General features: G+C 26.4%; 1 protein-coding gene across 1 annotated transcript in view; it reads left to right on the top strand.

Annotated features, from left to right (window-relative positions):
- Nucleotides 1–7,040, top strand: part of LOC111628794 (kinesin-like protein unc-104) — a 219,622-nt gene extending 212,582 nt beyond the window's left edge. The window contains exon 44 of the mRNA XM_023372640.1: nucleotides 6,838–7,040. Within this exon, the coding sequence (XP_023228408.1) occupies nucleotides 6,838–7,000 (163 nt within the window). The 3' untranslated portion in view covers nucleotides 7,001–7,040. The remainder of the gene's footprint in view (nucleotides 1–6,837) is intronic.
- The last annotated feature ends 10,211 nt before the right edge of the window (nucleotides 7,041–17,251 follow it).

Below are 17,251 nucleotides of genomic sequence, written 5' to 3' on the forward strand. Positions count from 1 at the left end.
TAAATGGTAAAACTAGAATAACAAAGATAAATCTCAAAAACTTTTGTCACTTACAATATGAAATTACACTTATTAGATTTGAATATGACCACATTTTCAATTTTATCGAATTTTTGAGAAATATGCAACATTTAACCTTTTGTCGATAAGTGATAGGATGAAAGTCAGTTATAAAGTTATAATGTTCAAAATATGTAAAACAATATTTATTTAGATACTGATATTATTGAGTTGAAAGAAATAATCTTATATTTTCTTGATATCATAATAGCAAATAACAGCCTTAATTATATTATCTAATGTCATGTCATTCATGGATTGCATATCATTCAGTTAATATTTTGATACCAAATTGTAATAATACTTATAGACACAACATATTACTTTAGAAAATATAGTCCTGTTGTTTTAAATTCGATATCATCATTATGTAGATCATGTAAAGATTGTTTTGTGTACATTTGATAATGCCATAAAATTTTATGATTGATTTTTGATTTTAACAATTTTTTGTAAATTTTTAATTTTTTCTCTCTCAAAAAATTTCATTGAAGCAAAAGATAATATCATACAGTGGTACCTCAGGATACGAAATTAATCCGTTCCGAAACTGAGATCGTATCATGAAAATGTCGTAAGGTGGATCATCTTTTCCCATACGATTACATGTAAAACCAAATAATTTGTTCCAACGCGAAAAACATACTCAAATTAAAGCCAAGTAATACATTAAAAAAAAATAACTGTAGTAAGAAAAACAAATGAAAAATGCGAACTAATGTAACGTCGTATGGTGAGTTTTTGTTCGTATCGTGGAGCAAAAATATGTTCAAATTTCATGTCGTATCCTGAAAATTTCGTATGCTGGGGCGTTCGTAACCTGAGGTACCACTGTACTTAAATTTGCCAATTTTATTTTTACAGTTTTCACAATTAGATCCTAGTAGAGCTGTTTTAATATTATTTTATTTATTCCTGCTTTCTTTTATAAGAAGAAGAATCACACTTAACTTTTTGCTATAATAAATATTTTGGTAAAATATTTTCAGACATTTTTATACAACTTCTGAAATAATAACTTACCAAATTTACTCATATATAGGCACTCTTTTTTCAGAGGTTAGTATATGTCTGAAAATAGAAAATAAAGTGTATCTTAGATTCAATATAATAATTGAGCCATTTACAAGCCAAATCGATTTACTCACATTTCAAATTTTTTTAAATTTTAGTGTCAAAACACTTGATATACTCATAACTTTTTATATTTGTAATAAGTTTCCCTAATAATAAGAATTAATACCCCTTAATGACAAAATTTTATTGGCCATCGAAAAAAATTTTATTTATTTCAGAAGCCAATCCAATTAACTCCATAATGTAACATAAATCTGCCAATGCACACTGCAGCTTTGCAATTGCAGTGTGTACTAATCAATGGTAAATTATTTAATATTAACTCATCAGAAAAAGTAAGTAAAAGAAATTAGTTAGTTACAGTCCAACTGCCACAGAAGTAAGTATACTTGTGCAATATTGAATGATTGTTTTAATTTTGGTAGCAATTGTTTAAAAAAAAAAGTTATGCTGTTATATCAAGATGGATGAAACTAAAAATAATTTTTTTTCATTCCTCCTATTAAACATGATCCTTATAAAAATTTAAAAATGTATCAGATCAATGGGACTTCAAATACATCATTTATGTTGCTAAATAATCATTTAAAACAATTGCTAAAATAATAATAACAACAACCATTGTAACTATACATTAATCAAAGTCGAATATTATCAGGTAGAAATGGCTATAATACTAATAATTTAATAGACAATTTGGAATTAGAGTTAGGCATTAGGCACCATCTCTTGATAAATTAATAATTTTAGAATTAAATTATTAATTACTAATATTAAATTATTAGTATTATAGACAAATCTCACCCGATAATATTTGGCTTTGGTTGATGTATAGCTTTAAACTTATTGGGTGTAGTAAAGATGTTTGATTAACCATTGTAACAGTGACAGAACACTTATTATTCATTTTTGCAAAAAATCTTTAATAAAAAATGTACGATAATGAAGTTTCTGTATAATAAAAAAACTATCTGAAAACTGAATTTGATGTTACTACATTTTTCATTTGCCAAATTGATTAACTCCTTCAATCACACCAAAATCATAATAATAATACCATATATATGCTATAATTGTTATCTTATACATTTTATATGTTATTAAATAAAAGCTACATCTACAATAATACATTCTACAATGTTCATATGAATTTATATTTTAAAAGGAATTTTAAAAAAGAACATATATTACTTTGTCACTTTTCTCCACTTTTTGTTTTATGGAGTTAATCGATTTGGCAAGTGACAACACAAGTAATAACCTCTGGTTCTATGCATCTTACAGTATTTCTTTTTCAGTGGAGAAAATTATACCATTGAGTCATTTTAATGGTTTTATTACACCAATATTAGTAATACCAAATATTTAAGAGATCAACTTGTCTTAATCTCATTAATCTCATAATTACTTAGATGAAAATCTCAGAAAAAGTTATGCAGCACTCTTTCAAGAAATATTGCATTTCCATTGCTTTAAATAGCACTGAGGATGATTACATGTGGAAGATGTAAAAAGTGTTGATTTAGAAGAATCTGACATTTCCATGTTAGATGAAAGTGAAATAATATCTAACTTTGATACCACAGAAGACAGCAATATATAACTAACTTTACTTTGCAATAATAAATGTTGATTCTGTTGACATAAGTTTGACTCAAGTCAAAATATGTATTTAAAAAAATCTCCATTGGTGAGCAGGTAGAAATTAAAACTCAGATTTGATGGCAGTTTCTTATATTTGAGTAAATATGATATATAAAAAAATTTGATTTTTAAAAAGAATAAATTCAGTTAGACTATTTCTAGATATTAATTAATTCAATCTATTTGTGAAACAATTTTATAAATACAGAATTGTAAGTAAATGTAAATTTTAACATGTAAACTTAAAAACAAATAGAAAATAACTTAAATAACTTAAAATTAAAACATCAAGTCAATTATGAAGTTTTTTAATATAATTTTTAAAATTTTTTTAAAATGTAAATACAAAAAATTTTAACTTTATGACTGTTCAGTCTGTTTCTTAAGAAAAATAATTGCTTAAAAGAATATATCATATTAAGGAAAATTCATACAAAAAGATAGAATATTGATGTTAATAACAATGATAAAGTAATTTTATAATTATTTGGAAATGCAATGTCAATGAAGGATTTTACTATATTTTTTTTTAATAGATCAAGTATAAAATTATTATTAAAGGAATAGCAATGAATTTTCCTGAAAGTGATCAATAAATCAACAATTTTAACTGAACATTGAAATAACCTTAGCAAATTAATCTTTTTCTGAAGACTGTTTAATGACTTCTATAATGTATTTTTTCCTCACGTTACAAATTAATTTCCTTTAATAAGTTATTATAAACTTCCTGTTCATTTTTTTCTGTTATTTCAATTTTTATCTTCAAAATGAGAACTATAGGTTTTAAATATCATTTCAAATTCCATTTAATTTGCTAGCTTACTTGTTAACAATAAGAAAAATACCTTTAACATTTTAGAAATATTTAATAATAATAATCCTTGATTTTTAGAGTTATTTCTCTTTTAATTATTTATAATTTTCATAATCTGTCTGCAGGAGGAAGGTACCTGATGACAGCTGTTGCACAGTCAACAGACATGTTTTGTATTATTTTAGGGGATATAGCTTATACCAAATTTTTTAAACCTAAAACATTTTTTTTGAAAACAGTAAATGAAAAATTTTTCATTTTTTTCCCTAAACTTTTCAAGAACATATTTAGAAAATATGAAAAATTCTTTTTATACCACATATTTGCATTCTGACATTGCAATTTCTCCCAAAACCATCAAAGAACATGTAGGCATGCCTCATTTTTATGTGTCAATCCGTTATTAGATACTCCTACTTTAAAACTGATCTACTTCTAATGTATGTAATGGTTTATTAATAAATTTCAGAAAACAGTTTAGAAAATAACCATTGATTTTATCATATTGCGGTCTGTCTAAACCAGGGGTCGCCAAAGTGATCTATATCGACCCCCAGGAGTCACTATAACATTATTGGGGGGTTCGACGAAAAGACTAAAACTTACAAATTTTGAACTGAATATTGCTAATCTTGCTAAGGATTATCAAGCTTATCCGTCTCATTGATTGTCAGTTACAAAAATTATTATTAACATATGTACAATAAATGTAAAAAATGTAAAATTAAAAGATATATATTAAAATAGTAAGAGCTTTTTTTTGCTTGTAACACAAACTTTTTGATGGTGGTTGATGTGAGGTTTCAAAAAGTTGTAGGGAGTCGATGATCAAAAAAGTTTGGCGACCCCTGGTCTAAACAAATATGACTTTTTCTCAGTCATTTTTGATGAGAAGTAAGTCAGTACCATTGATGGTTCATATGTATGATGCAATAATTTTTATCTTAATAGACTATAAACATGTTTCATTGCATTTATGTAACTAAAATAATTACAGTGGATGCTGCTTAAGTCAAAGCCCTTCAAGAATCTTAAACACTTTTGCTTTATCCAACTGTCAAATTAATCAAAGTGATAAGAAAATAACTTAAGAATAGCAGGTTTTGTTTTCCAGATTAAAATGTAGTATTAGTCTAGTATTAGTTATGATAAAAGTTTATAATACAGTATTGAAATTAAAATGACTATTATTGTCATAATTATCATCATTATGTAGTATTATTTTAATTAATTAATTAATTACAGTGGACACCTGTGGTTAATGAATGGATCAACTAAGGAAATATGTTCTATAGATCTTAGCATATCTGACTAACAGAAAAATCTCTGAAATACTGTAAATCTAATTGAAAAGCCAAATTATGCATTTCTCTATGTTTATAATGTGATAAAAGAGTAGTTTTGATTATGCTCTTTGAATAAGTGTTGCTTCAGCCAATCAAAACAATGCAGTTAAATTCTTGTGTATTTTTTCTTTTACATAAAATTTAACAAGGCATATCCAGGGGGGTGCTTATGGTGCTGCAACACTACCTTGATAACAAAGCAATCAGTTTTGTTACTTTAAAATAAAAAATAAACATAGTGGTACCTCGTACTTTGAACATTCCAGAGTTTAAAAGCTAAATTTGACAGAAATTTGCTCTGGTTTTCAAACAATGCTTCTAAGATCAAACTTCATGTGCAGTGAAAAAATGCACTCAAACCATAAATGCCATTTGTTGTGCACCCATGTTGTCTCTCACTCTCACATTATGCTCATGTGTTTTTGGTGCTTTTCTTTACTTTATTTCTGGCTGTTTGGTTATATATATTGTGAATTATTCATCAATTTTTAACAGTTTCTTTCTGAAGTTTTTCTATTTGTCAACTGCTTTTGCTTACTCTGTACATTTTGTATCATTTAGTTTCAAATTTTCTGAATGGAACTTTTTAAACCACATTTGACATGTTTAAAGTTCATGAGTATAGCAGACTCTCCCATATCCAAACTAATATGGGTGAGAGTGATCCAGATACAGTAGAGCATCGATTATCTGACTCAATTGGGGACTCAGGTTGGTCGGATAACTGAAAAAATCGGATAACCGAAAAGAAGGGAAAAAATACATTATTACTATATAGTATATTAGGATATTAGTATATCCCATGTAATTAGTTTATTAGTATATCGCTATTAACCAACTTTGTGTTGAATTTTCATTGATGTTTAATCTAACAAATTTTTTTTTGAAAATAATAATCATCACTATTCTATCATTAAAAATTATTTTTAAATTATTTTATTGCTCACGAAACAAACAACCACTCATAATTAGAAAATTAAGTCTCGTTTAAATACTGGCCTCCCTTCAATGGTCGAGCTGTTGATGCCAGCTAAAATATGCAAAAATTTAACAAAAATAATATTATTAAAGTAGCCAAGACATAGCCAAATATTGTAGCGCTACATCACTAGCGGACATTTGAAATTTGCCGACTAGAACGGTCAGTTAACCAATGTGACGGTTAATCGGGAGTCGGATAATCAATGCTCTACTGTATTTGAAAAATCCAAATAAAGGGCTGTGATAATTTTTAAGTAAGACTGTAAAATATATGCCTACTGTATGTATAAGAAATGTTTATTTTGACTTTGACACTTACTTTTGACAATTACAATTAGTTTTGAAAGTATTGTGTTAAAGTTAGTTTTGTTTTTCTCATTTCACTGATTAGCTGCTACATCACACCCATGTCTTGTCATTATTATGTCATCAATGGTTGATGCATTGTCCTCTTCTATAAACTTCAAGGCAACCTTAATAAAAAAAAAAAAATTTAAATATACACACTGAAGTATGAAAGGTAAGATTCAGAATAGTGTACAATATTTTTGAAAATTTTTGGTTGTCTATGATCAGTCCATATATGGGAGAAGCTACTATATCTTTCCCATACACATTACAAATTTTTTTACAGTTTTTATGGCATTGTATCCTTTCTAAGATTCATAGAGCATAATAAGCTTGGCATTCTTTTTATCTGAAGACATTTCAAATTGATTTTATTCAAACAATATATGAAGTAAAAAGGTTCAAAATAAGCTTCTAAACAAAGAATACAATCTCACATTAGCAATAATGTTTTAGATAAATAGCTGTTTATAATTAAATCACACATGTGTTAAGTAACAACAGCTGTTAAAAATAAGCAAAAACTTTCTGTTCAACCCAATATAACCTTTACTTATTAACAAGGGCATGGGAGAAGTGTGTGGAAGCAACAAAGCCTAAGAGGAAGGTTGTAATATGGACGATTGAGATGAAAAAGAAATTTATCACGAAGCATGAAAGCAGTACATGTATGGCAAATCTGATGGTCATGTTTAAGATGCCAAAATCGACAGTGTGTGACTGGTAAATTCAATATTCATTTTATTATACAGTATTTACATGTTTTATTTATTACTAAACCAAATAATTGCCATAATTAATCAGGCTATTTTTTGATGATATTAATAATTAGAAATTAAGTAATTTGGTATTAGAGGTAGACATTAGGCACCATCTCTTATCAAAATTAATAATTATAATAATTTAGAACTATCTGGAAGAAAAGAATCGGCCCAGAGTGGGATTTGAACCCACAACCTCTGCTTACTATGCGGTGCACTGCCAGTTATACCACCTGGACCTCTGAGGGATTCTTTGCTTCAAGACATATTTAAAACTTGATGTAACCATTCATGGTTGGTAATATATCTTGAAGTGAAGAATCACTCGGAGGTCCAGGTGGTACAACTGGCAGTACACTGCATGGTAAGTGGAGGTTATGGGTTCAAATCTTGTTCTGGTCCAATTCTTTTCTTCCAGACTGTTCTAAATTATTTAATAAATATTAAATTATTATAATTATTAATTTTGATAAGAGATGGTGCCTAATGTCTACCTCTAATACCAAATTACTTAAGTTTTAATTAGCAAAAAAACAGCTTGATTAATTACAACAATTGTTTGGTTTAGTATTAATACATCAGGCTTTGGGATATATTTTATTTATTGTTTTAATTTATTATTTAGGGCATTTAATTGTGTTATTTTTTTACTTTAAATTATGTGTATTTATAAGTATAACATACATCTCAGAGCCTGACGGGTATATAGAAACATGCAATGATCACCTAAATGATCACAATGTTTCTATATACTCATTGGGATTTAGTTAGGAGATAGTGACTAACATCTATCTCTAGTAGCAAATAACTTTGTATTAATTATTTAAAAATTAGCACAATTGTAGCCCAATCATTTAGGCAATCATTGGATGTTTCTATATGTGCATTTGTTTATACACATCTCAAAACCTGATGATTATAGTAAAGCCATATGATTGCCAGATTAAATTGGGCTACATTATCACTACTATTAATAATTAAATACTGAGTAAGTGGTGTTTAATTATTAATAATAACAGTAATGTAGCCTGATTTAATCTAACAATTGTTTTACTGTAATATGTATTTGCTGTTCAAGTGTTTTCAAAATGTGTATTGTTTAGGATATGGGAATGAATAATTTGCTTTCCCTTATTTCTAATGGGGAAAATTGATTTGGACTTCAAATGATTCAAACAGCCTCCTGGAATGAATTAAATTCAAAGTAGGAGGCACCACTGTATTATAACATATATCATATGACTTCAGTTTGATAAGATTAGTTAACTAAAGTAATTCTAAGGTAATTGTGTAACATTCTTCATAAAACGATGGGGCACATGCATTGAACTCCCTCTTGAATTTACCTTGAGCAGCACCCATATTCTCAAAATCCTGGATACGCCACTGACATTTAATATACAGTATATTGTGTCTATATTTATATTATTACTTTTTAAATTTTCTATGACATTTTTCATATTTGATATAGTTTCTTTTTAGTATTAAAGGAGACAAATGAAAGTTTAAGCCTAGCAAATCAAATGATGATATTTTATTTTCATTACAAAACATCTATAAGACGTAGCTATCTAGACAAAAGACAATAATTTGTTAGTGGAAACCTATTATTTCAAAAATTAATTTAATAAACCCTTAAATATAGTAAAAACGGGATGTTTATTAATGGAACAAACATTTTTGAGCATGTAAAATGTCCAGCTTCAGATTCTAGAATGGAATACTATTTCATATGCACAACTGCAATGCTTTTGCACGAACAGTTTCATTATGATATCCTTTAGTTTGATTGCAATGTCATAACAAAATGTGATTTTATACAATTAATAAAAATAAGGCATTTTTTATCAACTGTAGGAAAGCCAATCTAAACTGACATCGATTTTTTTTTATTTATTAACACATTATTTAATCATTAATTATTAGACTGTTGACTTATCTATAGTAAAGAAAGCATTACTATAGGTAGCTGGGACATGATATATATGCCAACTTATGCAGTAGTGTCAAAAGTTAACTGTTATCAAGTTAAAGTAAATTTACATTATTGTCTGCAGAACTTGGTCAGGACCTCAGAAACTTATTGACTTATACACATTTAAAACAGTCTTAGCTTAAATGTACAATACTTTGCCTTATTTATACACAACAGAATTATTTTCTGTTAATAAAATTGGAACTAAAGATGATGTCATTACTATTTTGCCTTATTTTTAAACACTACAGTATGCTATTCATTTTATGTTTATTAAAATAGCATTTTTGTATAGAATTTAAAATATTATTAAATGATGATCACGTTAGAATGCAGTAGTGACAAAATATATTCTTTACTGGAGTTCACTTTATTAACTACTTTTAATTACTTTCAGGCAATCAAGCCAATAGTGACCAGATACAAATTAATTAGTTTAGTAATTATCACCTAAATTTGCACAACAGAGTTAGTTTTAATGGTCATAGATTGTTTATGTAACATGAAACTTATACAAATTTAGGTGATAATTACTAAATTAACACACTTGTATGTATCCTTACAATGGGCTTGGTTGCCTGAAAGTACTTGAGAGAAACTAGTTAATAAAATGACTCCAGTAAAGTAATATATTGTTTTAACAGAAAAAATTATATTTCTTGAGACTATACATACAATATGAGTCAATTTCTTTCAGTCCCTTCACACACTGTTGAGGTAATAACAATTGCACAATGATGGCAACCTTTTATTGTAGGCTACTCATTCGCCATACAATGCAAAAAAGTTAAAATAGTCCTCTAGCGGTGGCACAAAGATAAAATTAATAATATACATTTTAAAAATTGCCAGGACAAATTTACTTTAACAGAAAAAATTATTTTTCTTGAGACTATACATACAGTATGAGTCAATTTCTTTCATATTGTATGTATAGTCTCAAGAAATCTAATTTTTTCTGTTAAAGTAAATTCGTCCTGAAAATTTTTTATAATATATTGTTTTGTTATATTTTTTTTTTTAAAGAACTTGAGTTGTTTTTAATACAAATATTTTAAAGGACAGTAAAAAAGCCCAAATTGGTGAAAAAGTTCCACAAAGACTGAAATGTATACCTCACATATGTAGAACAACATAAATAAATACTGAAGATAGCATGAGATGAAGTAAAAAATATTCTAAAATAAATAGTTTTGATATCCTTAATCAAGCAGTTTTTGTTTATTGAATCGTCACTATTATGGTGCCCTGTTTCAAAAACATATTTCAATAATGTTGCTAGTAAAAGAAATTTTTGTAGTTTGAATAAAGTTTTTAATGCAGGATATTCCATTTAAAACTAGCTTACTTGCACAGCAAAATCAAAAAGTTTTTTCATTATTTTTAATAAATAAATACATATTCATAGAATATGTTGAAAATATAACTCTTGCACTTCAATATAATTTTTTACACGTATGTTCAGATACCCTTTGTACAAACTGGTAACTTCAGTTCCAAAAGCACTTCAAATCTCTCTTAGTTCTTCTAAAGTATGAGGATTTGATTTGATTTAACTTTGTCCTTAAAGTATCTTTACATATCAGTTGTATGCCATCCTATTGAAAGAAGTAATTCTTGCACTCATCAGCATATAATTGCTTAGAAATTCCAGGATACACAATACTCACAGTCCTGTTAAAAATGATTGGAATTACATTTTTTGATTGATGAACTTTGATTACTTACTATTGCAGACTGGCAAGTAACAGTGATGGTATAGTTGCGACATGACTAAATGTTAATTACTGAATCAATATTAATTAAAACTGGGCAGATTAATTTTATTGAATAATTGGGACATATTGTAATTAAAAATTTTTGTTGAAATATACTAAACACTTAATACAAAAATATAAATTCACAGAACTTTCAAGAATCATTCAGTTATTTTGAGATTGCATAATTGCAACTACAATTGAACTGAAATATTTGTCTTATATTGATTCAAAAAAGATAAATTATACAACCATTTTTATTTATTTTAATATATCATTTAAGAATATTTTTTTGAAATTTTCAGGAAAAATTTTTAATTGTATCAGAAGTTAACACATTTTATTTTTCAGGTCCAAGCTTGCTTGGAATCGTCCAGCTCAAGTGACTTCCTAGGAATTTATAAAACTTCAATTCAAGCTGTGAACTGCAAACATGACAAATGTCATGACAACTGCACTATACTAATATCTACTATATAGATTTGTTTCTTCCCTGTTTAGTTCTGTGTATGGTCACACATGGGACTAGTCTAAAGATACTCAGGCTTCCTAGTCATTCTTCTCCACTCTCACACTCTCATTTAGATAATAAATATTTTGAAAAATTATAATTTATTATTCAAACTACAAAAATATTATATTGGACTTTTGTTTAAAAATTTGTGTAAGAAATTTGCTCTCTAGTTTCTGTTGTGTTGTTTTAATGTATGTGTATGTATGTATGTATGTATGTATATATATTATACATATTGTTTTTAAATGCTATATTATCAGAGTTAAATGAGAGAGAAGACAGTTATGCTTAGTCTTACTTGGTTTCCAGTTTAGTATTATTTTTAATTTTTTTTAATTCAAAGATTTATTTTGTATTTCTTAAACTAATATTATAAATATATTAATATATAAGATTTGAGATAATGCATTCAGTATTTTCTTATAAAAGAAAATTATTAAATTCATTCCATTCAATTATTTTCATATTTATCTGTGCAATATTTGAGAATGAATAATTTGAAATGTGTATATCTCTAAATAATTTCACATATTTTAAAAAATTTTTATATTGTTCCTATTATGTTAGAAATTTAAAAGTTTATAATTTCACGATATTTACAATTATTTTATTTAAGTAATTCTATGTGCAAATTATGAAGCTTTTTGTGATAATGCAAAAAAAAATTTTACATAAATAATTATATATATATATACAGTACATATATATATATATATAAATTCTGAAAATGTGCTAGCCATGAGTGAGTATTTGCTCACTTCTATAATGAGCTGGTAATAATTTCAATTAATTTATAATTTTGATCTGCTGTAATTCTTGAAGTTTTAATCTTCAATATTTGACAGTATATGATATTTTTAATATATTTATTTACTAAATCAAACTTAGCATCTGATATTTATTATTTCTGTAATATGTTGTTATATTTATTTAGTTTATATGTTGCAGCAGTCACTTTTTTGTTATTTTAAATTAATGTTGTTTTGTTATTTGACAAGCGATATTCCTGAAAGGCTTCTATCAATTTCAACGGAGGCAGCTTTTATATTGTCTTTTGTGTCAAACCACTTAAAATTTATACATTCCATTATTTTAATCTTACATTAGGAACTATCAATGTAGTTAAAATTTAGCTTAGAGAAGAATATTTATACAGTAACAAAATAAATCACGATTTATTTGTGAAAAATTTAATGGCAGTCATTGGCTTTAATTCTCTAAGATTAATTCTTTTATTTTATGCGATGTGCCGTACAAATTATGAACAAAAAATATGACACAAAATAATAATTAAAAAATGCACATTATCAATAGCATTTTCTAAAATATTGAAACTGATATAGGGAGGAAGTTGCACAATGTTGACAATTTGATTTTAGCATACATATTCCTAATTCAAATACATACATAAGAATAAGATGCTAATTGACTTCTTATGCATGTATTTGTGGAAAACTCTATATTTTGAAATGTCGACTTAATGTGTGAAATTTCATCGGCTTCATAGTATGTAAAAATTATGACAAACTGTATTTTAAATCGTATTCTGGTAGATGGATAATGCCACATTTATCAATTTTCCAGTAGAATAGTATTGATGGTAAAGGTTGTGATTTAAATTTAAATTATTTCAAATCATTCTTTGAAGAATTTTTTAAATGAGAATATTTTGCTTTCCCAGGCCTTAATTATTTAACAGAAATTAGCTATACAAGTTGTTGTTACAAACTAAGAAAAGTTGTATAAGAATTATAAATTTTGTAAATTGGGAAAGCAATAGAAACTGTTCTGTGTAGTGTTGATTTAACACACATCATTGTACATCAGCAATTCAGACCGTGTGACCAATTTTCTGTATAAATGCAAAAGAGAAGTTAGACAATTGAAAACAAAAATAATGTCTAAATTCATTTTTATAAATATAGTATATTTAAAACATTAAAAGTTTATTTAGACAAAAAGTATAGAATCTTAGTTGATAAAATATTGATACTGAAAGGATAATTTCTTTAATTATGTTAAGTAATAGTTATACCAAAATATAAAATTTTAATGTTTGTATATAGCAGAATTCTAAACATTACTGTAAGTAAAATATTTGGAAATAAATGTGAAAATGTAGTAAGAATTACTATCTAAAAAGTAATAAATTGTACAGATTGTAAATTTGTATAGGAAATAATCTAACCAAATTAACATCAAAGTTTATATAAAATTATTCTGATTTTTCCTTTATAAAAGGAAAAATCTGAATATATAATCATAATTAAAATGTAATCAGTTCTGCTTGATCCAAACTAATGGGTCATAAAATTCAATAACAAAAGAGATTATCCTTTCAGTGATTATATTTTTAATGACTTTTTTTTATTTGGAGAAACATTTAATTTTAGTTTTTCTTTTGTAAGATTTAAAATTATTATATATTAAATAATATTTATAAATAATTCCAATATATATTTTCAATTGTCTAACTCTTTTATACTTGTTTCGTGGAATTCCATATTTTAGAAGAATTAATTCTGTAAAACCATATCTGGCCAATCACATTTCTAATTAAAGAAGACCCATGCTAAAAGAGAAATAATCAGCTTATAAATTAAAAAAAAAAGAAGCTTCATTCCTTGAATCTAGATGTATTTGTAAACAGTCCACTTTGTGGATTCTTTCATTTGTATTCCCATTGTGCCCGCAGTTACCTCTGTAAGAGATTGGTAATAAATTATCATTGGAAGCCCATGCTTTTTTTATTTTTATTTTATTTATTTTTAATATCATTTTATTAGAAATTATTAATTGTAAAACACTATTAGTGGAAGTAAATTTTATAGTAATTGGTTTTGAATGTTTTTTTTTAATTATGAAATTTTAAGATCATAATATAAGTAACGCTAATTAAATAAGGTTTCTAATATTGATAACTGATCAATGCATCAGTGAACTTTACATATTAGTGAAAAATTCAAGATAGTAGGAACCAGATATATTTCTTTATTTTCAAAACTGAAAAAGAATTTTTCAATAAACATACATCAAAATGTTTCCATTATTAATTATATATACTGTAATAATGAAGAAGTAAACAATTGAAATAGGAAATGGAAAAGAAAAGAAAAACTTTTATTTTTTATCTTGAATTATTAATTAAATTATTACATTGTATGAAATAAAATTAGATTAAAATAATAAAAGATAAACCATTCTTCAATTACTTATAAATAAGTTTTAAGTTTTCATAAACCTAAAATCTTTGACATAAAATGAATGATGAGATATGTAAATATTTTTTAATTTTCAAATGAATTCATTAATCAAATTCTTAATTCAAAAAAATTTTGAAAATGATTTTTGAAGTTTATTAGCTTATTTTAAAAAGTTTTTAAAATCTTTTGTAGCTAAAAATTAATCTGAAATAAAAATAAAATCATAATAATGGAATAAACATAAATTTTTTTTTAAACAAATACAAGCATTTATCTTTGTTTAAAAACTTCTGTAGCATAAAATTTAATTTCATTAGGAATAAGCCATCTTATACTGATAAGATATATAAGTTATATATACCCAAATACATAAGCTTCAAAAATGTTTGATTTCTATAATTTGATTCTCTAATTTGTATTTTATTAGAATAACATGGCTGTAGATGAACAATTCATAATAAGTTAATCATCTTAATTATAATAATAATTGATGATTTTATAAAAATTTATTATATTAGTTAACTTATGTTTGGAGATTTTTACACATAAGAACATAAGATAGTTACTACAAAAATTTAAAGCCAAAAAAGTAATTTTATGCACATTAGTGAAATATGGACATATACATATATATATATTAGCTTAATGATGATAGTTTATTTTATTTATTTATAATTCATATTTATTAAAAAACAAAAAAAAGACTTCACATACCTTTTTCTCCATTTTATTCAAACTTATATCAAGGATTTACTCTTAAAAAATAATTAGAAGTAGATACTGGATTCCTGTTTATTAATTTCTATACAGTCGACCCCCCTATAAGATATAGATACGTTCCAATTTATTAGGGATTCGATTTCTTACAAGTCGTTCCAATCACAGCCCGACACATGTCAAGTTTACGGACTACGGCTGATTGAAAGGTTTTCTTCCGTAAAATTAATCGATTCTACACTAATCCGACTCAACATTTCCAAAATACGTATATTTTTTCGTAGTTTTATAGGAATCGTAATTATAGGGGGGTCGACTATAATTTCACATTGTCCTGTTAACATGAAATCAACACGTTGCCATTTGTTAATAAAAACAAAAGGAAAATCAGCCTCCTCTTCATAAAAGTTAGAAATTTCTATGTAATGCTGAGTTAAAAATAGAAAGAAAATTAGGCAATAATTTTTAGGTTTTTACAAATAATGTACAAATTTATTAGACTGATGTATAAGTTTGCATCACATCATCATATTCATATTACATGTGTGGTGTTGTTAGATGGGCCATATAATCTCACTGATGCATTATTTATGCTAACATCGTCATCTGTCTGTTCTGCTTTACAATACTTGCAATACTTGCCATCCACATTAACAGCAATCCTTGTCCTGGCAATAAAAAGTAGTGCCTACATCTCAATATGAAGAAAATAGAAAATGTGACTCCTCATCCTAAACTTGATCTTTATCTATGCAAGATGACGTTATGCATATGGTGGAATATGAAGGACATTATCCATCACAAATTTCTTTCAAGAAACCAAAACATTGCTATGGCACAATATTATGATCAACTCTACTATCTGGCAAAAGCCATTCCGAAAATCCATATTGCTGACATGTGCCATTGCTCCATTGTAATGCCTGGTCATGCATAGCAAACATTACCAAAACAGTAATTTAGGACTTTAACTGAGAGATTATTTCCAGAGCTCTAGAAATAGTCTCTCAGTTTAAGTCAAAACAGATGAAAATTCATAGACTCCTATGGATTTTCATCTATTTTGTTCTCTCTCAAAAGACCTGCAAGGGATCTCCTTCAAAGACAATGCACTGGAAACTTGGTTGAATGACTTCTTCATGGCTTTACCTGTAGTATTCTTGAAGCAAAGTCTTGATTTATTGCCAAGCTGTGTTGGGAGAGAATTAACAACAGAGGAGAAAACTTAGTTGACTGCGTTTCCTATGTTTCACATCAACATTGCATCATCATTCAGTGCCAAAGTCACTGGCACAAACTTATGCATCAATCTAATAAATATACTGTAATTAAAAATAATCAGTGGAATAGCCAAGACAGGGTCCTTGTGATCTAGAACCCATACTTAAATATTCAAAACATATTTTACAAGTAGTAACAAGAAGAAATAAATATTTAAATTTTTACGTCTGTGATAAGCTTATTTTTCTATATACCAATAAAATGTAAGCTAGTATTATAAGAAACAATGTTAATGGTTTTGTTTTGTATCAATATTTTTCAGAAGGTTCAAATACTTAAACTCCTCTCAAGAAAGTTTTGGCTATACCATTGATATATACATAAGGTTGCCAGGTGTCTTACAGTTTATGATATATATCCTCAGTCCTACATAGAAGCTTAATTGTCCTAATGTAATGTACTGTACATTTGTAAACAAAAAAACAACCTTATGTTAAAAAATTAAGCCATTTTAAAAAATCAAAATGAAAAATTGAACATTCAATTAATTTCTGAACACATGATTTTGTGAACACAATAAAAATTTTTGTTGACAATATTTTCCTCCAACAATGAAAAATTTCATTTTACTACAAACTTTATTTTTGGTTACAGTGAGAAGTGCTATAATTGCCATTAGATTTCATTAAACTTATCAAAACAAAATTGCTTATAAATATCAATTGTAAAAGCAATTGCATAAAATTTTTTGAAAAGATACAGAATGATGTAGAACTATTGAAATGTGTAAAAAATGATAAAAAAAAAAATATAAGTTCAGACATATGAAT

Source organism: Centruroides sculpturatus, unplaced genomic scaffold (assembly GCF_000671375.1).
Source record: "Centruroides sculpturatus isolate CEXI.00-Female unplaced genomic scaffold, Cexi_2.0 scaffold485, whole genome shotgun sequence".
Classification (NCBI taxonomy): Eukaryota; Metazoa; Arthropoda; class Arachnida; order Scorpiones; family Buthidae; genus Centruroides; species Centruroides sculpturatus.